Below are 24083 nucleotides of genomic sequence, written 5' to 3'. Positions count from 1 at the left end.
ATACCTGTCGGGATGGTTTAGGTATATCTAATCCTGCCTCGGCATGGGTGGATGGACTAGATGACCTCTTGCGGTCCCTTCCAGCCCTACATATTCATGATTCTATATTAATGCATAGACTTTATGTACACATTATTTCTTTATTATATTTAATTACTCTGAAAGCTAGCATTATAAAGTTAATTAAAAGTGTAAGCGTAACAATCTAAGTAAAAATATGGAGGCCAGACTGCTTCTTCATAACAAAAAGTGGAGATCTGAAGGTGTAAATGGCAAGAGTGTTTTAGATAACCAGTGGAATGATGCACAAAGATTGGCCCCAAGCCTACAGCAGGATCCGTTACTGCAAAGCCCTGCGCTCTTCGATGTCCCATTATTTTCAAATGATACGTCACATAGATATAGGAGTCAGCACTAGCAAATCCTGGAGGAGGACTGGGACCAAACCAGCAAAATTACCAATTTTACCAGACTGAAGTTAAAGTTCTAGAGGGTCAGCTGCCTCCCAATGAGACCTGCCAGTTGCCCTGGATGCCCAGTGAAAGCTTGTTTTAACTACCAAATGCTGCTAAACTAGCATGTGGCTTCAATCCGACTGTGGAGAGATCTTGCTGGAAGGTTTTCACATGAAATGAATACTGCATTTTTTAATATAGGCAGAAAGAAGTAGGTGACTTATGTGAAAAGTGCTCTTCCAGACAACAGAACTGTTGTCTAAAATTGAGACAGTTTTCATTACAGCGTTGACGACCTGCCTAACAGATGTAAAATTATTTGTTTCCATAATGTAACACAGTTAATTTATTGTCAAGTGAAGTGACTCAGCACTCACGTCATCTGCTGATGCCTGATCCACAATATGGCTTTTGAAACAAAGAATTGTAAGGTAATGATGTTAATTATTATGGGTTATTAGAAAAGCATTAATTTTATACTAAGCTTTTTCTTTTTCAAAAAAGGCTGACAAGCCCTACTCCTTCCAATAGATTTTTAAAGTGCTAAATGATCCAGTTTTACTCTTAGAAACAAAGAAAAAGAAATCCTAACTCACCAGGCACAGTACATCTCTCCTTGCTGTAGCTGACGAGATAAAAATGCTGCACATAAAATTAGAGCACTTTTTTCATCTCCATCAGACTCTAGGTTACAGATCATTTCCAGGGCATCTTTGCAATCTACTGCTGCGATCTGGAGAGGAAAAATACAAGATCACTGAAGACTGACTAAATGGTTTTCTTTTCAAGCATGTGGTAATATGGTGCTTTGTGGGAAAGCAGGAATAAGGAATTTCCTTAACATTTTCAAACTTTTTATTTTTCAGTTAATTACTTAAAGCAATTCAAGAGCTTCTGGATAGAACAAGCTTGTCAAATACTGGATCTGCCACAAGTAAAAGGAAAGTTGTACACCAGTAAAATGGTTATAAGCATGTACCTGAAAGATACTGTAAGACTTAATGTTTACGTGTCTATAGTACCATTCATCCAAAGATCTTAAAGCACATTATTCATATTATATATAAAACTACACATATACTAACAATAATGTGTCTCTTTCCATACATATCAGTATAATTAATGAGTTGTTTTAATAAACTTTATATTACAGCCTGACTGCTATACAAAAAGATTTATTTACTATTAACTCAGATTCCCCATCCCACTCAACTTACTAAAATCAGCGATGTTATTGCTGCTTTAAACAGGAGCATCGATCATGAAAGGACGCGAAGGTTAATATAGGAGTATCACTATATCTTCCATAAAACCAAAGATAAAAGGGACAAAATAACCTGTTTACTGATGGTAGATCAACTGAATGTTTTCCTAGCAGATTTGTTACATTCTTTTTGGTATTATTATTTAAAGCTGGCGGTTATAGACTAATAATGTTTACCTCCTATGAAAATGGTTGAATTGTTTTGGCTAACATCTTCCAAAAAATGTCAGCCTGAGACAGACACCCAGCATAGAAAATTTCAGCCCAAATGGTTAAGATTTGGCATATAAGTAACAGACAGCAGGGTCTGACAGACAACCTTAATAACAGGTGGTGCAACCAGCCATGCCTATAATAAAGGAAGGTCACTGAAAGAACTTTTGATAACTTGTAAATAAGCCAGTGTTAAACTTGGAATAAGGTTTTAAAGGAACACGACTGAAATATTTATCTGACAGACGTTTACAGTAAGTCATAATACAAATTGTTTCTCTGAAGATTTACAACTTCTTATTCTAGTTATAATGAATTTTGCATAAATTTGTACGGTTTTTTGTTTTGTTTTTTTAAAAAGGGAATTTAACACCAATAGTAAGTGACTAGAAGAAAATGTGAAGGAAGAGATGCAAGAAAATTGTAAAGATTTTGAAACAGAAGACTAACATGACATATAATCAAAGATAATTGAAACAAATAATATTTAAAAAAGGGGCCAGATGTAATCATTTTACTGTAATCCTTGTAAGTACCAGGTAAAACTGTTCCACAAGTGACTTTACTTGTGAATAGTCACTTCACTCAAGTGAGTTAAAGCCTAGTGAACACTACTAAAATACATATACTCACAACTGCAGAACCATTACCAAAATTGGCCAGCAGGATGGAAAATACAAGTTTAAAAATTAAGTAACTGCAGGTATTCTAATGAGTAAAGTATATATTCCTGTCACACATTACAAAAATGAACATGGCCTCTTCATTATCATAATTTATAAATGAGAAACAGAGGGGCCTAACTGAGATCGAAGCCCCGCTGTACTAAGTATTACACAGAAACATAATAAGAAACAGTCTCATCTCTGAAGAGCTTACAATTAAAACAGACAAGAAGAAAAAGGATGGAAGAAAGTGATTATCATTTTCCCCATTTTACAGATGGGAACTGAAGAACAGAGAGTTCAAGTATCTTGTGCATTCACACACAGGAAAGCTGTGGCAGAGCCTGGAACTGAATCTGTATGCTAGCCTTACGACCATATTTCTTTCTATTTAAAAAAAAAAAAAAAAAACCAAGTTGCATACTACATTTTATATACTGTTTTTAAGCAAGGGACTTCTTTTCTATAGGAAAGCCAAAGTAATCATAAATTCTGCTGTTCCCTTAGAAAAAAAACCACAAACTAAAAGTAATGTTTACTCACCTCCTCCATTAGCTTTTCATTTGGTGATCCTGAACAAAGACAGACCAGGTAGGTTTGCTTAAAATTGCCTTTGGTGCTGATTTCTGGGTGGTCAGAGCACAGCTTTGCCAGGGAAGTTGCTTGAGTCAATTGCTTTGCTTTCATTAGATGCTTAATACGCATATCCAGCAGAATGGGGCCTTCAAACACTAAAAATTCATTCACTTAAAGAAAAACAAGACAAAAACGTTACATATAAATATTTCATGAAGTGTTATGCAGTTAACAGATGGAATTTAATCATATTCATATGTAACATTTAAACAGTAAAAGGGCACAAAAGATAGGGAGCACTGGAAAAAACGTTTTTTCTAATACCTTGCTTTTGTACTGTTCATTTAACCCATCACTGATCTCACTACATTTCAGGCAGGAAATCTAAAATGTTCTCAAACAGGTTAAAGAATTTCTCAAAATTAATAAACTGAAATGCATTTGGAACTAAAAGCTTGTATTTTCTATTAGCATTCTGCCACCAATAACATACTTCGTCATCTAGCTAAAACGTCCTCTAATGACTTGTTCAAGGAAATGAAAATGTTGGTTGAGTGTTCATAATTAAGAATGAATCTATATATTCTATTTTCTACCCATCTCTAATTTTTAATCAGTCTACTTTATTTCCAAAATGGGATGTGTATTTTAAAGTATGAAGTTGACAATTAGGAAAGTGTAGCATTAATCATATGCATATGCTCCTTAAATAAACAAAATTATATTTTACCCAGTCTTGTAACTTTTTGGCGCAAATGTTCTTGGCAATAGTAAGTTTTCACAATACCACATTTCAGAGATGCAGTTCTTTAAGCATTTAGTTTTAGTTTACAGGCATACTGCAGCAAGTTATTTAAGAATAGGAAGGGTTCAAGGTTGACAAGCCAGTTTCACAGGAATGGTCTTGACAGCTACCTATTGTTCTAAAATTCTGGAACATTATTAAAGTCTTCTGGGATTACAGAGAAAGAGAGGGAAATGGAAACGTGGGTGGAAGGTGCGAGAAGAAGACAAAAGGGGCAGAGAAGAGATGAAGTGTGAATGGGTTACAGGGGATGTAAAAGTGGGGAAATGTACTTTATCATCTGCAAATTTTACTGCTTGCTTACTTACCCTAGTTTCTAGATTATTAATAAATATAATAAACACCACATGACCTGCTCATGCTCAAATAAATTGGTTAGTCTCTAAAGTGCCACAAGTACTCCTTTTCTTTTTGCGAATACAGACTAACACGGCTGTTACTCTGAAACACATGACCTGGTATGGAACCTTGGGGCATTATACTGTTAACCTTCTGTCACAATGAAAACTGGCCATTTAATCCTACTCTTTGCTTTTTCTCCCCTAGCCAGTTTCTGGTCCATTGCAATAATTTGTTTCCCACTCTACTGTCACTTGACTTCTTTAGTAGTCTCTTGTGTGGGACCTTGTCAAAGGCCTTTTGGAAGTCTAAATTATGTCAAACAATTTTCCTTTACTCACTATTTTCCTTTGCAGAAACCTTGCTGGTTAGACCCTCCCTTATCATGATCTTCTATATGTTTTGTTATTCTCTTTTTAATTATAATTTCAACTAATTTGCCTAGTATTGATCCATGGCCACGGCTCCTAGGAACTACAGTAATACAAACAAACAAACAAATAAAGCTTACTGGTCTATAATTCCCTGGATCTCCCCCAAGAGCCTTCATTAAATATAGATACAATATTTGCTATCCTTCAATTCACAGTCTACAGTTTAAAGCGTGTCCACATAAGGGGGTTGTATCAATTTCACTAAATTAGTTTCTAAACCAATTTAGTTAAATAGATACAATTTTCTCATTTAAGGGTGAAGCCAATCTTACTTTATGTAGAATCAAATCAAAAAGTGCATTGAATGATGTCTTGTAGATGATAACCTAGAATTGAATATATAATATACATTCAAAGATTTATATTAGATCTTACAGTGGGACATTTCCTTTTTAAAAACAGAAGAAATGCTCCTTCAATATCCATTTTTCAAGTATCTTATCAAAGACATTCAGGTTCTTCCCAACCCACAAATGACCCAGTGACTAATTACATTTGTTCGTTTTTATCCTTGCTTTTCCACCCACAGGTCCCCAATAATCCTTTAAACTGCCGTGTTTACTGTTTCAGCTAGTCCGCCTTGCATAAACATTGGAACATGTTAGGTTCTCTCTGAAATATGATATAAGATGACCTCGGACTTAAAACTATCCTTCTAACTCATGAGTCTTCCCTCTAATCCATATGATATTAAAATTACTATATTTAATATTTTAATGCCAAGTTTTTGGCCTTGCTCTTCCATTTATAGGCCCCAATAATCCTTTAAACTGCAGTGTTTACTGTTTCAACTAGTCTGCCAAGCATAAATATTGGAATATTTTCTGTTATCTCTGAAAGAAGATATAGGAAGGTCTCAAATTTAAGACTACACTTCTAACTCAAGTGATATTGATATTACTACAATTAATAATGTTAAGCTTTATTTTGTACTTCCAAATTCAGTAATTTCATTTCAATTTTGCTTATTCTGTGATCAAAATCTGAACCTGTATTAAATTAGTATATTCCAAGACAAAACTCAGTAAAGATGGAGTTAAAGGTAAGAGTACAAATCAGTAATTTAAAGGGGCGGGGGTGATCTTAAAAGAGCACAGTAGTCATCAAAAAACCCAAACATCACAGACGTATTAAATTCAGAGGTTAAAATAATAATAAAAAAAAATGAATGCACCGAAGTTATTAGCTAAGGTACCATAACAATCTTAACTCTGCTCCAGGACCAATGCCTCAAGAAAAGCTACAAAAATCTTGAATGCACAACTTCAACGCGAACAGGTTCATCTCTTCATTCACAAAAACTAGCATGCCTTAGCAGAACGAGAAATAGCTTACCAATATCTTGATTTATTGAAAAATATTAAGTATAATTACTCTCCACTGTTCATTAAGGTTCACAAACTACCAAAGCCTGAAGAAGACCTGACCCAGACCTGAAGAAGAGTTCTGAGTAAGCTTGAAAGCTTGTCTCTCTTACCAACAGACGTTGCTCCAATAAAAGATTACCTCACCAACCTTGTGTCTCTAATATCCTGGGACCAACATGGCTATAACACTGTACACAAAAAGTCTAGCATACAAAGTCCAGATCATGAAACTATAACATTTACATGGGGGGCAAGGGGAAGTGAGCAGAAGCCATGGGCCTGATGTGGACTATCCAAGGTCACAGGAACCGAGGGACCAGGGAATTCTGTGGGGTACTGGGAGACAGGGAAACCTATGGAACCTTACAGAATTTAGGAGTTTTACATAATCCCTTATTCAGCAGGCTTCCAGAGTCAGCCTCCCTTTGCTCCCTCCTGCTGATCAGATCACTGGACCTAATGCAGATGGTAGTAAGTCAGCAAGAGCCAAAGTGAACTTTTACTAGGGTCCACAGCAGCACCAGTGGATTTAAAAAAATGCCATAAGGCAAATCTTGGATTAGTAACAGAAATCAAGGTATGAAACCTATGAAAGCAAATGAAGCTAGAGAGTATGTGTCAGGTGACTTGGAGAAGCCATCTGAGAAGTCAAAAAGGCTGCAGAATTCAACAATGGCCAGGATGAAGGCTATGGGCTTGAGAATTTTGTAGACACTAATGCCCGGATGAAGAAGCAGATTTCCGGTGGGCTATGGGAGCTTGTGTTGTAGCCCAGCTAAACTATGCTGCATTCTGATGAAGCACTGGGCTGTCACCTCCCCACTGTTCATTTGTAAAATATGGTAGAAGACTGTAAATACCAAAGCTCTGTAGTTTCCTTTCAGTAAGGTAATTCTGTAGTGTTGCTTACAGAAGTAATGGATTCAATACTCATTTTTCCTTGATCCCCATAACTTCTTCCTGACATCAAAGCTGTGCCACTGCCATGGAGAAAAACGTTGCCACATATAACCTCTATGCCACGTGTAAGAGAAAATTCCTCTAGTGATAGCTTCTCCTGAAGCCAAGAGCAGATATATGAGGGGAGTAAACACTGCACTGACAGATGCCCTTTGGTGGAAAAAGAGCAACCTAGAAGCAAGTATCGCAGATCTTGCTACTGGTAGCTGAGAGAGTGACTAAGCTAAGTGAATAATTCATAATCATAAGTAATTTATTTTGCTAATTTAGCATTTTACTGCTTGCTGAGTATGCACAAGCTAATAGCAGGTCTGTTATTAAATGACTGAATCGATATTTTTGCACTCAACTCTGTGGACTGATAAGCAGTTTCTTCATTTAGTTCATATCCAGTATTTGAGCTGTGTTAGTTAGTTTTGATTAGTCAGGTAAGTTGTACGTGGGTATTTCTGTTTCCTGACTAGATGAATATAGGAAATACATCCAGACAAAACACAAACGTCTATCTCCTTATGTGTCTGCATATATGACTTTGAAATTTGCTTTCTGCAAATACTTGGTAATATTTGATCATGTGAACATGTGAAGAAAAGGTTGCAAACAAAGCCAAAGAAAATGTAGAAGTCTGATTTATTTGCATTAGTTTTTTGCATTATTACCCCCAATCTACTACAAATATCAGGTCAGAGCACAGCTACTGAGAGTAATCAAAGTCCCCTTGAGCCAAGGGCTCATCAGGCTGACATGGTTAAGACACGAGAGAAAAGGTGGATGAAGTCATATCTTTTATTGGACCAACTTCCGTTGGTGAGAGAGAAGCTTTCAAGCCACACAGAGTTCTTCTTCAGGTCTGGGAAACAACTACACTGCATTGTTAAGGCATATCAGTTTCATGGCCAACAGTACATAAGAGAATGATGTGGCCAACATCACATCTGACCATCTTTGACTGTCCTAATCTGATGGATCGGATACCTACATTTTGCAACTGGGTGAACTAGATGTGGCATTTCAGTAGGAGATCAAATGAGACTTGAACCCACAGCCTTCAGGTTTGTAGTTGAGCACCATAACCACTTAGCCACCACACCTCATGGTGAGAACTGTTTAATGTTATTTTATTTTGTGAAAAATAAATCAATACGGTAAACCTCGCTACAACTTGGTTTGCACATTTGAAGAAACAAGGCAAGTGGCTTTCTTTAAAGTAAGCTCAGGACTCCAGCCTTTTAAAAATTAACCAGAGCCAGGCTCACCATTCTGTTATATCTAAGTCATCTGGCAACTGTGCCTCTCAATCTCAAAATTGGTATGAGCATCATATTTAATCAAGATCTTTCATATGAAATTTCTAAGACAAATGATTTGTGAGACACGTGACAAAAAAGTATTAGAAGAATTTTCAAAATACAATAATCCCATTTGTTTTCCCCCCAACAGTTCAAATCTCTCAAGAACTTCCATGAATATTCTCAAATTAAGCAACAATTCTCCTAATGCCATGGAGCACACATGCAAATCTGAAATGTAAAGAACCTTTGAGGATTTTAGAGTGGGGGACAAAATTGCTTAAATGGAAAGTGAACCTCAGTCTTGGCTACAAGAGAACATAATAGACTGGTTTTAACGTTATAATGGGGTGGGGAGGGGAAGAGAGAGAGTCAGAGAACACGCAAACAATACAAACACTGTGTTATTAGCAGGTGTATCATGTGAACAAAATTCGAATCCCTGCCACAAAGTGTGTCTAATTTTGAAGAGACCAAGTGAATCCATCAGTGGACGTTTCCAATGTTATACAGGTCATTTAACATTTAAAAGAGGACGAAAAATTAGTATAAAATTCACTTTTCCATAAATCGGATTCACAGCGCTACCTATAACACAGCTGTAACCTACTACTGTACCAATAAATGTGAAATCCAAAAGCTAATGGAGCTACAGCACATATTTTCAAGTAACAAGCGGAGTTTTTCTACCCCAGTGTCTGAACTGCAAAAAGGAAGACTTTACTGCATAACCATAGCTAAAATAGATACTGAAGAAGCAGCCAGAAAATCCATTTACCTCAAAACTGTTCAGGGTTCTGAAATGCCAAACTAATGCTTAGGTTTTTGGTTTATTTAAAAATACATTTGTATTTCAAATAGAGTCCCAGCTCTCAAGAAAGATTCAAATCACTGCAATCACTTAAATCTGTAGTGTGTTAGTAGTGGTTTCTTAAATGTGGTTTCTTAAGCATAGATGGAGGTAACGGTTTCAGTTTTCTATTAAACATATGGCAGTAAAAAATTATAGTTGTGTCTTTGGTTTACTTACATACGGACAATTTATGTAAGTACATCCAGCTTGGCCACCTGAGTACCTGCTTTTACCCGATTGGAAAAAAGCCTGGTTACAAATCCCACACAACAGAGTTTATAAAGGAAATGACAAAAGATCTTCAACTATAGCAACACTATACAAAGCAGTAATGTTGCAGCACTATTTGTATATTTGCTGAGAAAGTGAATTCATTAAATAATTGTAGAGGCTTATTTTTTCTTAAGCCATTGCAAATTTACCTTTATCCTCATCCAGTGGTTCCTGGGAAAGAATACTGCACAGCACTGGATTCTTCCACACCCCCTTCTCTTGAGTAAGCGTAGCTAAAAAATGCAATTCACAGCTACCATTCTCCATCAACTTTTCATGAGCCACCTAAAGAAAAAAGTGTTAGATATTTCACGAGTATGGCAATGACAAACTACATAAAACCATACGCACTCAGATTTTTTTTTTTTTAAACATAAGAAGAAAACTTCAAAAGTAAAAGGTGTCCCTTTTTGTAAAAGGTCAATTCTAAGACTTAATACAGTAAGTAATTTCTAATCCCTATATGCAGACTATTTAAAGTTTCAGTTTAATTACAGTAAATGTTATAATATCCACTTGTACATTAGTATAATTTTGATAGGCTTCAAAAGGAGATTTTTTTTTTTTTGTATTGGGATTCTAGCACTACTATACCTATTAAATAACTGGGATGCGGCCTTTAAAATAATCAAGATCATTATCATACCGCCATGAAGTAACCCTTTTGAATAACAAAATACTCTTAAATTCATTGGTAAAAATACATGTTGACAGGTTGCAGTCTTGTAACATGATTAAATATTTATAAAAATTCAATTAGAAAAGGATAGCCATTTCAGCAGGTCACAGAACACTGTGCTCATTAAGAGGAACACACATCCTTCTTTGAGCTCCCTTGAAGTATTTCTCCAAAGATGGGAGCAGAGGTTCGTTTTGTTTTCACCCTAACAAACTTTGTCTACAAAGCTGGCATATCAACTATTTAATACAGAAGGATGTGATTGGCAACTTAATTACCTAAAAGCACAAAGAACTTCCAGCTGAATGACTTTCTCCCACAGGAAACAAGCATACAGTTAATCTTAACTCTTGTGACTCAATGTTCCCAGGCTGGTTTTTTAGAAGCTGGTGATCCCATCTTTTCTTAGTATTTTTCTTTATAGAAGAAACAAACTCTCACCTGTACAAAGGCTTGAAACTCTTCCCATTGATTTTCTGGTAATTCAAGAGGCAGACATAGTAAAAGTTCAACACAGCTTCTGAAAGTCAAATAAGAGTATTAATTCACGTGGCTTTAAGAATGCATTAAAAAAACCACTAAACCCAACTTTCAGAGTAACAGCCGTGTTAGTCTGTATTCGCAAAAAGAAAAGGAGGACTTGTGGCACCTTAGAGACTAACCAATTTATTTGAGCATGAGCTTTCGTGAGCTACAGCCGATGAAGTGAGCTGTAGCTCACGAAAGCTCATGCTCAAATAAATTGGTTAGTCTCTAAGGTGCCACAAGTCCTCCTTTTCTTTAAACCCAACTTGTCATTCAAGTGTCTAACAAAGAGCCATTATCTATTATTCTGCTTCAAATCCACAAAAAAAACCCACCAAACAAATATATAACTTATTTATTAAATCTATACAAAAAATAAAAAGGGGCATCTATTCAAGGGTGCAGGTGCTTTGCCAGAAATTATAACAAATAACTATCTGCAGAAGATCAAACTCCCCATCTATACACAAATCAGATTTCCCTCAAAAGTACCCAGTGCGGGTAAATAGATGTGCCTTGCAGTGTGCCCTAGAGGTCAACAGACTCTCCCTATTTCAAATTAAGAATGGGTTCTTCTGTCAATCACAACTGAGAGAGAGTAGCATTGGGAGAGAAGCAGTCTCCTAACTAGCAAGGTCCCAAATCCTATGGATCAAACCCAACTCTTAAATTCAGACCAGAAATTATCAGGTAGCCAGTGCAAATGGCTTAAAAATAAGTGATCTACAGAAGATTCTACACACAGTATCCAAATCATTGAAAATATACTCACAGTGCTAAGCGTTCAAGCACAAAGGCTACTTTTTCACACTCAGCGGTAAGGTAAGGTCGTGCTTTCACGTAGCTTCGGATTGCCACTGTGTATACCTGCAACAATGGCAAGGGATCTTCTGACGTCTTCCACTTTTCTGCATATTCTAGGAGTGTCTGTTTAGAGGGAAGAACAAAGCGATCACAAAATATATTCAACAACAGTGATTCCCAGATTTATACCTTCTTCCTCCTTAGCTAGTCCATCTGTATGTTCTTGGTATGATAAGGTATGACTTCTCAAAATTTCCCAATAAATAATATTTTCTTTAGGCCTTCAGCAAAAGAGGTTTTTATGAAAACTTATTTGGAACTCAAAATTATGCTTATCTGAAGAAATAAAAATTGACTCAACTTTGACCTTCTCCATCTCCTCATCCTCCCCAATCCATATACTACAGTTTGGCAACATTTTAAAACTTTAATATTCAAGGCCAACATTTTAAGATGTAGATGTCTAAAGCTAAACGGCAAATCCGTATTTGGGGATGTACACAGGCAGCCAGATTTTCGGGGTGAGAGAGTGAGAGAGAGAGAGTGTGAAGAACTATGGGTCTGAAAGTTCACTTATTCAGAAGCCTGGATGATGGGGTGGGTCTCTCAGGCAACTAAGTCTGGAAATTTTAGCTGTTTCCTTACTTTCCCTACCCCGAGGGAGCTGTTTCTCAGGAGTCTGCATCCTCTCTTCTGCCCATTTACTTATACCATTTAATGGAAACACTGTCTGTTCTAGAAGGAAAGCTGACTTGACAACATGGATTCTAAAAATATAATGCATGAATCCCATGACATTAGCCAACCAGGATTCAAATTCACTTTCCTATTTGACACAGGAATACTTACAGTACTCTCTAAACAGGATCTATTGCAGTGATGCGCACCCAAGTCTGCAGAGAGGGTGAAACAACAGAAGAGGCATAACTGCCCCTTTCATATCAGTTAGGGTCTTGTGGCCTCTGCAATTCTACAGCTGCAGCATTTGGCATTTTCCCAAGATATATGGAATTCAGAACTTTTGTAGCTGAATTTGCCATTTTGCTGCAGCTGGGCACCCAAACTTCTGTTTTATAACTCTGTATCCTGCCAAAACCTACCTACAGCTGCCTGTGGCTCTCTGGCTTTCCATAGAAGGGAGAAATTTATTGAATTATAATGCACTGTTACCCCATGGCATCCAATCTGTGTAATGGCTCTGGAAAAAATAGTATATGATCTTGTAAATAAAGACTGAATCATAATGCATTTGCACTAGGGGATCAAATTATGATTGCATGGGCAATTGTAAATCTGGCTTTCCTAACTTCCATGTGCCTGACTTTATATCCTAAACAACATTTTAACATGGTTTTATTTTTAAAGGACAAAGGTAAAAATATTTTTATTATATACAGTTGGAACCACTTCCCCATCATGGACCATCAACAGGGTTTGAAACCTGAGCCTTTAGCACTGCAGCACACAGACTGCTACCACTTGAACTACAGGACTAACCACATTAGCTCGCAGCAAGAGAAGGCTGTTATTCCAGAGAGGAGATGGGTTGCTAGCACCACGTGCTGGTTCTGCAGGGTGGTTGCGGAGGGGAGCTCAACCCCTCACTCTTTTGCCACGCTGGGACATGGGGGCTCCTGCCCCACATGGCCCCCTAGAGATGCAAAAATAGGCTGCTGGGGGGCCTGTGCTGAATCTGGGGGGTTTATGGGTGGAGTCAGATTTGTGTATCTCTTTTCAACCCCCGGATTTGGAGGAGCTCCTGCCCCATCTGGTGCCCACCGGAGGCTGGAGGTGGTGGTAGGAAACTGGGCTAAGTTCAGGGGGAACCAAGCTTTGCGCTGTCTCACTCCCATACTGTTACAAATGCTCTGGCAGCTTTCTAGGTGTTCTCAGTGTTGAAGCTGATGCTTTGGGAGTTGTGCAGCATTAGCCTAGCCTAAGTGTGCCCTGTGATTTGGGCAAGCTGCTAGAAGTTTCCTGACACAGAGAAGGGAAATGGTGATATTTTTAAACACTCTCCAACTAAACTTATCCTCAATGGAATTTCACGGGACAAAGAAAAGGCACTTCTATAGCATCAGCGGATTCACCCTGCAGAATATTAAAGGTCTGCTGTACACAAGTGATAGAGCTTCTCAATCAAAAGTACACAAAAATCCTTATAATGGAAAATTTAGGCAACTAAAATATAGGGGCTGCTACCGTCTCCCTCTATAATTAAAGGATTCAGAAGAAAGCTTGAGTAGTTTTAACACACAAATTTTTATTTTAAAGCTTATTTACATGTGATTTAGTGGCTCCCTATATCCACTGAGTGTTTCTGAGATGGCAAAAGCTTAACAGCAATTACCATTTGAACATTTAAAAATTTGTCTAATCAACCAAACATTTTTAATGAAACCACCAGAATTTCATTAACATTAGATTCAGAGTTTAATGCTAGAAGGGACTGTTGTGATTGTCTAGTCCAGGGGTTCTCAAACTGGGGGGTTATATGGGGGATTGCGAGCTGTCAGCCTCCACAACAAACCCCACTTTGCCTCCCACATTTATAATCGTGTTAAATACACTGGACCCTCGCTAGAACATGTATCTATATAGCGCAAATTCACATATAACGTGGTCGCAGCCATGAATCCCAAATGTAATTACTTTAATTGGAATTAATTTTAACACGCTCCCCGCTTTAACGCGGTACCGCACATGGATCCCAAATCCCGTGTTCTAGCGAGGGTCCGGGGTATATAAAAAAGTGTTTTTAATTTGGGGGGGGGGGGGGAAGGTTGCACTCAGAGACTTGCTATGTGAAAGGGGTGGTCACCAGTACAAAAGCTTGAGAACCACTGGTCTAGTCTGACCTGTACAACACAGGCCATGGGAGACTTCCCTGAATTAATGCCTGCTTCAAGTCCATTAACTGTGCTTGAATCTTAATTCAAAAGATTCTTCTCCACAACCACTGGCAAAATCCTTCTAATGATGACTTACTCTCCTGTTAAAATATTGCACCTTATTTCTAGTCAATTTGTCTAGCTTCTACCGCCAGCCATTGGTTCTTGTTATGGGTGTACTAGACTGAAGAGCTCTCTATATTAGATTTCTGTTCCCTAAGGAGGTACTTCTAGACTGTGATCAAGTCATCTCTTCATCTTCTCTTGGATAAGCTAAATAGACTCTGGGAAATCAGTCTCTCACTATAAGGTGCATTTTCCAACCCATTAGTCATTCTTTTAGCTCTCTGAACCCTCTCCAATTTTTCAACATCCTTCTTGAACTGCAGACACCAGAACTGGACACAATATTCCAGTAGTGGTTGCAGCAGTGGCAAAAAAAGAGGTAATATAACTTCCCTACTCCTACTCAGTATTTTCCTGTTTATATATATCCAAGGATTGCATTGGTCATTTTGGTTACAGCGTTGCACTGGAAGCTCCTTGCCAGCAGATTATCCACCAAGACCCCCAAGTTTTCTTCAGCATCACTTCTTCTCAGGATAGACTCCCCCTTCCTGTCCTTACACATTTGGCTTTACCGAAACATAGTTTGCCAGTGCCAATCTTATCAATCAGTCCAGATTGTTCTGCATCTGTGACTTTTCTACACTACTTACTATTCTACCTATCTTTGTGTCATCTGAGAACTTTCTCTCAAATGATTTTGTGTTTCTCCAAGTCAAATGATAAAAATATTGAATAGCACAGGGCCAAAAATCTGTCCCTGAGGGACCCCATTAGAAACTCAGCCACTCAACAATGATTCTGCATTTATAATTACATTCCAAGACCTATAATTTAACCATGTTGATTTTGTATTTTTCTAGTTTATTGATTAAAATGTCATGCAAGAACAAGTCAAACGCCTTACAGAAATCTAAATATATTACATCAACAATCAACTATGTAGTCTCACTAAAACAGATCAAATTAGTTTGACCAGACTTATTTCTGTAAACCCATGTTAACTGGCATTAATTCTATTACCCTCCTTTAATTATTTATCAGTCAGGTCTCGTATCAGCCATTCCATTATTTTGCCTATAATTAAAGTCAGGCTGACAGGCTTATAATTATCTAGGTCATCCCATTTACCCTTTTAAAAATACTGGCACAACATTAGCTCTCTTCCAGGGCTCTGGAACTTCTCCCATGTTTCGGGACTTATTGAAAATCAACATTACTAGCTGCAAGACCCCCAAGGTCAGCTCTTTTAAAACTCCTAAATGCAAGTGACCTGGACTGGATATTTAAAAATGTCTATCATCATCCTTAGTTCTGTTGGTGTGGAGAATGTGTTATCATAATTATATGATATGAAAACATCATCTGCTTCCTCCCCCACCCCCATACAGAACAGAAATAGTTAATAAACACTTCTGCTTTTTCAGCATTGTTAATAATTATACAATGTCCATGTAGTAATGGGCCAATTCCATTGTTTGTATAAAAAAAATGAAAGGAATACTCTTTTAAAAACTCCTTTTTATTGTCTTCAACTCTGCTGGCCACATATTTCCCTTTTAGTCCTTTTGCTTCTCTTACCTATTTTCTATGCTTCCTAGCATATAACCTATACTATCAATTCCCCTTTTCCCCATTTGTTTTATATTATTTACACACACACGCTTTCATCTCCCCTTTATACCACGCTGTTATTTTAAACTAGTGTAGCCTTTTCTTTCTTTACTGGCTTTTTGGGCATCTAGTAAAATGTTTTTAAAGAGCTCCTAATTATCATTCGCAGTTTACTATTTAAAATCTTTCTCCCATCTGATTCAGCTCATAATTATTTTCAACTTTGTGCAATTAACCCTTTTAAAGCACCAAGTACGTATATTACTGTTTTGACTTTATTTCGTTTGCAAATAAATTAAATCTAACCTGATTTTTAGTTCAGAGATCAATTAGTCTGTATTTGTCAATGTTTGGTCTGATATAGACTTGTGGTGCTGGATGATGAAGATACGAAAAAGTCATCTGCAATTTCTAGAAATTCCAAGGATGTTTGAGTACTTGCAGCATGAAACCTCCAGTGTGTGTGTGTATATATATCATTCAGACTGAAGTCCTCCATTATAACAGATTGTTTTCCTACACATAAAGATAGATGTTCAGGGAGCTGTCCATCCTGCTGTATAGTGTGATTTAGTGGTGCGCAGCAGACATCAACTAGTACCCTCATGTTATGTGCAGAACATTAATCCATAAGAATACAAGATCATTTTCTTCTGAGTTATCAGTGACTCAAACAGGCAATACCATTTTTGATAGAATGTCACTCCATCTCCCCTTTTGCCTACTTGATCTTTCCTAAATAAGTTATAACCAGTGATTTTTAACATTCCGATCATGTGCATCTTCCCATCAGGTTTCAATAATACCAACTACATTGAATTTGTGCTCATAAATGAGCAATTCCATTTCCGTCTTTAGTATCCAGGCTCTTGACATTGGTGTATAGGCAAATACAGAATTTCTTCTTTTCAAGTGCCTTGATTAAATTTTACTCCTGACATCTTGATTTTGTGCTAAATGAGTGCCTCTTTATTCCTCCTGCCTTTCCTCACCAAACTGAAAGACTGGCAGTCTTGAGGTAGCAAGGAAAGGCTCCTGTGGTGGGGAGCTGCCAGAGCCTTTCCAAGCTGCCTCCCCTACCAGAGGCTTTCACAGACACACGTAGCTACACATTGTAGTATGGATGCAGCTTGCTTTTCACTGCTGCTGCCAGTAGCGTGCAGTGTAAATGTCAAGATTTAAATGTTAAAAAAAAAATTCTACCACTACCCTGGAACACTATTACACAATATAACAAGTCCCATTTTAAAGATTCCTTGATATTTAACCTCGTCTGTGAAAATATACTAGCTGTGCAGAATAGTTTTCTGTGACCAGTGTAGGAGAAACAAAATACCTTTAGGTTTCAGAGTAGCAGCCGTGTTAGTCTGTATTCGCAAAAAGAAAAGGAGTACTTGTGGCACCTTAGAGACTAACCAATTTATTTGAGCATAAGCTTTCGTGAGCTACAGCTCACTTCATTGGATGCGAGCTGTAGCTCACGAAAGCTTATGCTCAAATAAACTGGTTAGTCTCTAAGGTGCCACAAATACCTTTACACATTTTAAAGCTAGTTGGAGTTTGAGGGTACTAACTGCCACAACCATAGGTTAGTTTGCAAATTATTCACTCACACCATGAGTAGCTCCACTGATTACAGTGGGACTATTCACAATAGTAAAGTTAAGCACATGTGTAAGCATCTGCAGGATCAAGGCCTTATATAGGAGTTTATTATCTGAGAACTGCAAGCTCTATGCAGGCTAACTGGATCATACCACCATTATACCAGAGCATCTCCTGCGTATTGAAAAACAGAAATATGACTCTTCCTTGCCAACCTGGAGGAGACATAGGTTGATAGATTTATTTTAAAACACACAGTACACCCACTCTCTCTCAAATATAAACAAGCAAATAAAACTAAAAAAAAACTTAAACGATAAACCTAACATACAAATCATTTTTCGTAAATAATGACCATCTTAATGAAGTTTTATGCTTGGGACATACTGGGACCTACAACCTAAAGACTTCATCCTCTCTGGCTTTGTCTAGACTAGGATTTAAAAGGTGTGTTACAATGTGTTAACTTTTAAAAATCTAGTGTACACAAAGCAGACAAGTGAAAACCTAAGCTCCTCCCAAGCTTGAATTCAACTAGTTAGTTAAAATCTACACTACCTTGTCTACATTAGACTTTTAGAAGGTGTTAACTAGCTAACATGTTTAGCAATATACGGTTACATTCTAGTTTGGACAGCCTATTAAGCTCTGTCTCTGCTAACGTGAAAAGCTTATTTAAAACTGTTTTTCAACTAAGGGCTCATCCACACTACAAATAGAACCAGGAAACTATTTTCAACACAGCTCTCCTCATCCAGTGACAATATGGTTGCAATCTGTATTAGGACAAGACCTTTATTTAAAAGGGAATGAAAAATGTAATTTCTACTCTGCCTGCAGTAGTAGAGATTCATTGCTCCAGGACGTGGCATTTCCCCACTAGAAGAGTGAAACTGATTTGGATTGCATCTGTTTCACTCTACTGCTGCTACTTTGGAGAGTTGTACTGTTGTGGAAGCACTACTGGACGCAGTAGGATAGGCACAATGAGAAAGGGAAGAGAGAAAGGCTAACTAAGCAGGAGGAAGGAGACAGGCAAGATGATACAGTTGTAATGAACATCCATTTTGGGGTCTGAATTTAGTCCTTGGATAGTTTTATGACCAACATGGCTATGCCTACTAATATTGGAATAACCAAAGCTCACGCTTCAACATCTTGAAAGAGGCAGAATTCAGGAAAGGATTCTCTTCCCAACCACCCTCATGTAAGCAAAAACAAATGGTCAGATGCACTATGGTTTTTGATCGGCTTTGCTATAACTGATCTGCTTAAACATTTTCTAGACGTAAGATAACAGCTCATAAGGACAAATGGTCTGGAAATGCAAACCCTATGTCCCTCACTCTTTGAGCTAACAGACAGCAGTGTTTGGAGGAAAGGGAGAAAGGGAACCACCAGTGGAGTTTTTCACTCTCTACCTGGAAATAAGAGTAGTATTAATAGACTACAGTATAAGGGGAGCTTAACCTCTAGCATTCCTCTAAAAATAGGATACTGCCATACTGGCCTCTGAGAACTGACAAGTCTTGCAGAATTAAATACCTTCTTTTTACTAGATATGTTGGTCTCTCCAAGTTAACGGTGAAGCACAACGAGATGCTATGAGATACTTGTCCAAGGTAGCAGCATTACTGTTCCCGTCTGTGAATACAGGTCTTGTCATTGTGGCACCTTTCACAGCAAACTAGGTTCTTATGAAAAGATTTTTTCTTAAAAATTGTAACAATGCTTTTTATTCTTGAGAATGTCACTGAAGGAAAAATGTTTACTCTAATATGCCTTCTCTTTTATTCTTCTGCACTGGAACTAACCAACATATGCTGAGCAACAGTATACCTTTCAGTCCCAAGTTAACACCACCGTTTTGCTTGTTTTATTATCTCTTGAATGAAGCAATAATCCTCAGACAGGCAAGACTATTTTTAAAGTTATGAATGGTGGAGCAAGGGACTGGTGACTTTATGAGGTAGAAGGGGACAAAATGGTGTTTAAGTTCAACACAGTTAATTTTGCACATTTTCTTAAATTGATTTTTAAGAACTATATGCTACACATGTACATACAACTGCATTTTCTCCAATCCCTCAGACAGAGACAAACACCTACAAGATCTCTATCAAGCATTCTTAAAACTACAACACCCATCTGCTGAAGTGAAAAAACAGATTGACAGAGCCAGAAGAGTACCCAGAAGTCACCTACTACAGGACAGGCCCAACAAAGAAAATAACAGAACACCACTAGCTGTCACCTTCAGCCCCCAACTAAAACCTCTCCAGCGCATCAAAGATCTACAACCTATCCTGAAAAATGAACCCTCACTCTCACAGATCTTGGGAGACAAACCAGTCCTCGCTTACAGACAGCCCCCCAACCTGAAGCAAATACTCTCCAGCAACCACACACACCACACAACAAAAACACTAACCCAGGAACCTATCCTTGCAACAGAGCCCCATGCCAACTCTGTCCTCATATTTATTCAAGTGACACCATCATAGGACCTCATCACATTAGCCACACCATCAGGGGCTCGTTCACCTGCACATCTACCAATGTGATCATGCCATCATGTGCCAGCAATGCCCCTCTGCCATGTGCATTGGCCAAACCGGACAGTCTCTACGCAAAAGAATAAATGGACACAAATCTGACATCAGGAATCATAACATTCAAAAACCGGTAGGAGAACACTTCTACCTCTCTGGCCACTCAGGCAAGGTGATATTTAGACATGTTTTGATTTATATGTTGGGAAAGTTCTGATGTATTTATAAATTAAATAATTTCCTCAACTGATTTTCTCAGGCATGTCATTACATATTTAGGAAGCATACCATATTCATTAAAGACACCTACGAAACTTCATGGATAAAGTTACTCATATAGCGTAGCTGACATTTAAATCTAGACCTGACATTTATCCTGGACCTTTAATTTGAATTTGTTTTTCAAACCATACTATTTTATAGACCTAATTCATTCCCCACCCCCTTTTAATAGCTAATCCATTTGGGATACACAAGTGAAAACACAAATGAAAAAATTATAGAGATTCAAAAAAGGTCAAGGCTAAAGTTTATTTTTATTCAAATTTTAAAAAACACGTGAAGTTTCAATTGAGTGTGAGGTTTTACAATATTATTATAAATGTTGGGAAATGGGTCGGGGGGGGGGGGGGGGCTGTTAATGAAAATGCCTGCATATCTTTTGTAAAAACAAACAAATAAAAAAACCAAACACCTAACAGTATTGACAATGATGTATCATCACTGATTAATAAAAGCAAGCAGAAACTGCTTGAGGTGCTAGCTATGTTGACGGTAGAAACTATCCCATCGACTTAGTAGCATCTTCACTGAAGTGCTACAATGGTGCAGCTTCGCTGCTGTAGCACTGTACAAGACGACAAGACCTAAGCTTCCCTAATTCTCAAAGTATGAGAGCAGAATGATCTGGTAAATTCACTGTAATTTCTCTCTTCTCCCTCACTCACTGTGAAACTATCATCACATTTATCACCCTGCTGAAAGCGTCCAGCATTATTTATGTCTGGTACCGCCCAAATTAACACACTGCAATACTTTCCATATATCAGTCTCAACCTATCAAATACCACATGCCAAATGTATTAGCAATATTTCTTTGACCTTACAGCCACACTTTTGAAATCTAGATATGCTTGGTAAAGCCCACCTAAAACACTGATGTCCACCTTGCATGTACGACTATGAAGAGATGGGCTTTTGTCTTCACCCATCAAGTCCCATGCAGATACCCTCTTCTCTGTAAGGATAGGCTTTTCACCAGCCAAGATATCGTGGTCAGAGCACAGGTACAATGAATTTTACTAAATGTGGGATTAAAACAGCATTTTATTTCAGCTATACAACCTGTGAAAGGAAAAATACTAGGATACAGGAAGTAGATTTACATGGTGTAAACTGACAAGTGTTGCACGTATGAACTTAACTACAGAAAATACATCTTTAAACAGATATGCCTGAACATTCTCTGTATTTTTCTATTGCAGGCTTTGAGTAAATCACAGTGTTCACATGAAGGCTTGAAGGGATACACACAAGATCCATTGTACAAATGCATAGCTGGAAGATGATTAAGCTCATGAGATCTATAGTGCTTTTCCACTTTCAAAACTGTTTATTAGAAAGCACAGAATACAGATCAACATTCTTTGCTCAAAATTACAGTGCTGCAGTATTGAAGCTGTAGTTAAAGTCAAAAGCACCATTCCATACTAAAACCCTCTTTTCGGTTACTTTTTTCCCCTCCTTTGGGGCTGAAATGTCTTATGCTTTGCCTCAGTCCAGATGATGTGAAGATTATTTTTGGCTGCAAAAACAAAACAGATTAATTTGGCCACTTGAGTTAATAAACTATAAAGAAACCACAAACATGTATTATACTTTAATAGTTAATGCCTTTTGTGAATTCAGACAAAATGGTTTTGTTTTGTAACTATAAAAGTGGTGTATTTATTATATATATGTTCTATTTTAGAAATATAATCGCTATACTTTTCAGATGTGAAAATCAGAAAATGGACTGAATATGCAGTATCTCATTTCCTGCAACAATTCAAGCAGAGATCCTCCATATCCATCAGCCTTTCCTGGCCTTTTGTACATGGAAATCAGATTACCAAGTGGCAAACCAGGAAGGCGTATCTAGTGGATCTTGCAGGGTCAGTGTTGGGTCCAGTACCATTCAATAGTTTCATTAATGACTTGGACAATAGAGTGGCAAGTATGCATATAAAATTTGCAGATGACACCAAGCTGGGAGGGGTGCTAGCACTCTGGAAGACAGGATTAGATCCAAAACAACCTCGGCAAATTGGAGAATTGGGCTGAATTCAACAAGATAAAATTCAATAAAGATAAGTGCAAAGTACTTTACTTAGTTAGGAAGAAAAAAAAAAAAAATCAAATGTACAACTACAAAATGGGGAGTAACTGGTTAGAAGGTAGTACTGCTGAAAAGGACCCGGGGGTTATAGGGATCACAAATTGAGTCAATGTTGATAAATGCAAAGTAATGCACACTGGAAAACATAATCCCAACTATACATATAAACTGATGGGGTCTAAATTAGCTGTTACCACTCAAAATGATTTTGGAGTCATTGTGGATAGTTCTCTGAAAACATCCACTCAGTGTGCAGCGGCAGTCAAAAAAAGCAAACAGAATGTTGGGAATCATTAAGAAAGGGATAGATAATAAGACAGAAAATATCATATTGCCTCTATATAAATCCATGGTACACCCACATCTTGAATACTGTGTGCAGATGTGGTCGCCCCATCTCAAATAAGATATATTGGAATTGGAAAAGGTTCAGAAAAGGGCAACAAAAATTATTAGGGGTATGGAATAGCTTCCGTATGAGGAGAGATTAATAAAACTGCGACTATTCAGCTTCGAAAAGAGAGGACTAAGGAGGGATATGATTGAGGTCTATAAAATCATGACTGGTGTGGTTAAAGTAAATAAGGAAGTGTTATGAGAAGGAATAGACAGCACAAGAACTAGGGGTCACCAAATGAAATTAATAGGCAGCAGGTTTAAAACAAACAAAATGAAGTATTTTTTCCACACAACCGCAATCAGTCTGTGGAACTGTTTGCCAAAGGATGTTGTGATGGCCAAGATTGTAACAAGGTTCAAAAAAGAACTAGATATGTTCATGGAGGATAGAGGTCCATCAATGGCTATTAGCCAAGATAGGGAGGGATGGTGTCCCTAGCCTCTGTTTGCCAGAAGCTGGAAATGGGTAACATGGGATAGATCACTTGATTACCTGATCTGTTCATTCCCTCTGGGGAACCTGGCATTAGCCACTGTCAGAAGACAGCATACTGGCCTAGATGGACCTTTGGTCTGACCCAGTATGACTGCTCTTAATGTTCTAAGTCTTGTAATGCACTCTTACGTTAACTAACCTTAGAGCTAAATTTATAAGTACTGGAATAGGCTTCCAAAGGAGGTTGTGGAATCCCCATCACTGGAGGTAAAGAACAGGCTGGACAAAACATCTGTCAGGGCAGTCTAGGTTTACTTACTCTTGCCTCTCCACAGGTGCACAACTTGACTTCAAGGCCTCTTCCAGCCCTGTCTCTCTATATGATTCTATGAAGTCAGTCATCCAAAAAAATGAGCACCAGATTTTTTTTGGCTAATCCCAGGTGATTACAGTTTCACATGCTTTGAGATGGTACACTTTCATAATATACAGCACACTACAGAGTTCAAGAAATTTTAACTTGCAGGTATTGGAGTAAAGCAGAATGGCAGCCAAACCAACTGGGGAGACTTATGTATCATCTAAAGAGGTATATATAAAAAGGACAGGGTTGGGCTGGTGATCAGCATTATTGTTCTC

The 24083-nt window shown here is 37.8% G+C and overlaps 1 protein-coding gene across 2 annotated transcripts in view; it reads right to left on the bottom strand.

The window, feature by feature from the left end:
* The window catches only part of ZNF292 (zinc finger protein 292), a 60289-nt gene that overhangs the window by 13187 nt on the left and 23019 nt on the right, over positions 1-24083 (bottom strand). Inside the window, exons 2-6 of one of the 2 annotated variants that reach the window (XM_074948073.1) lie at positions 11470-11624; positions 10614-10692; positions 9643-9778; positions 3141-3343; positions 1052-1188 (exon numbers count right to left, since the gene is read on the bottom strand). In XM_074948073.1, the coding sequence (XP_074804174.1) occupies positions 1052-1188; positions 3141-3343; positions 9643-9778; positions 10614-10692; positions 11470-11624 (710 nt within the window). Of the gene's footprint in view, positions 1-1051; positions 1189-3140; positions 3344-9642; positions 9779-10613; positions 10693-11469; positions 11625-24083 lie in introns of those variants that run through there. The other variant, XM_074948074.1, reaches the window with a different exon arrangement.

Source organism: Natator depressus, chromosome 3 (assembly GCF_965152275.1).
Source record: "Natator depressus isolate rNatDep1 chromosome 3, rNatDep2.hap1, whole genome shotgun sequence".
NCBI classification, from domain to species: Eukaryota; Metazoa; Chordata; order Testudines; family Cheloniidae; genus Natator; species Natator depressus.
Note: the sequence above shows the minus strand (reverse complement) of the source record. Positions and strands in the feature narration are given on the sequence as shown.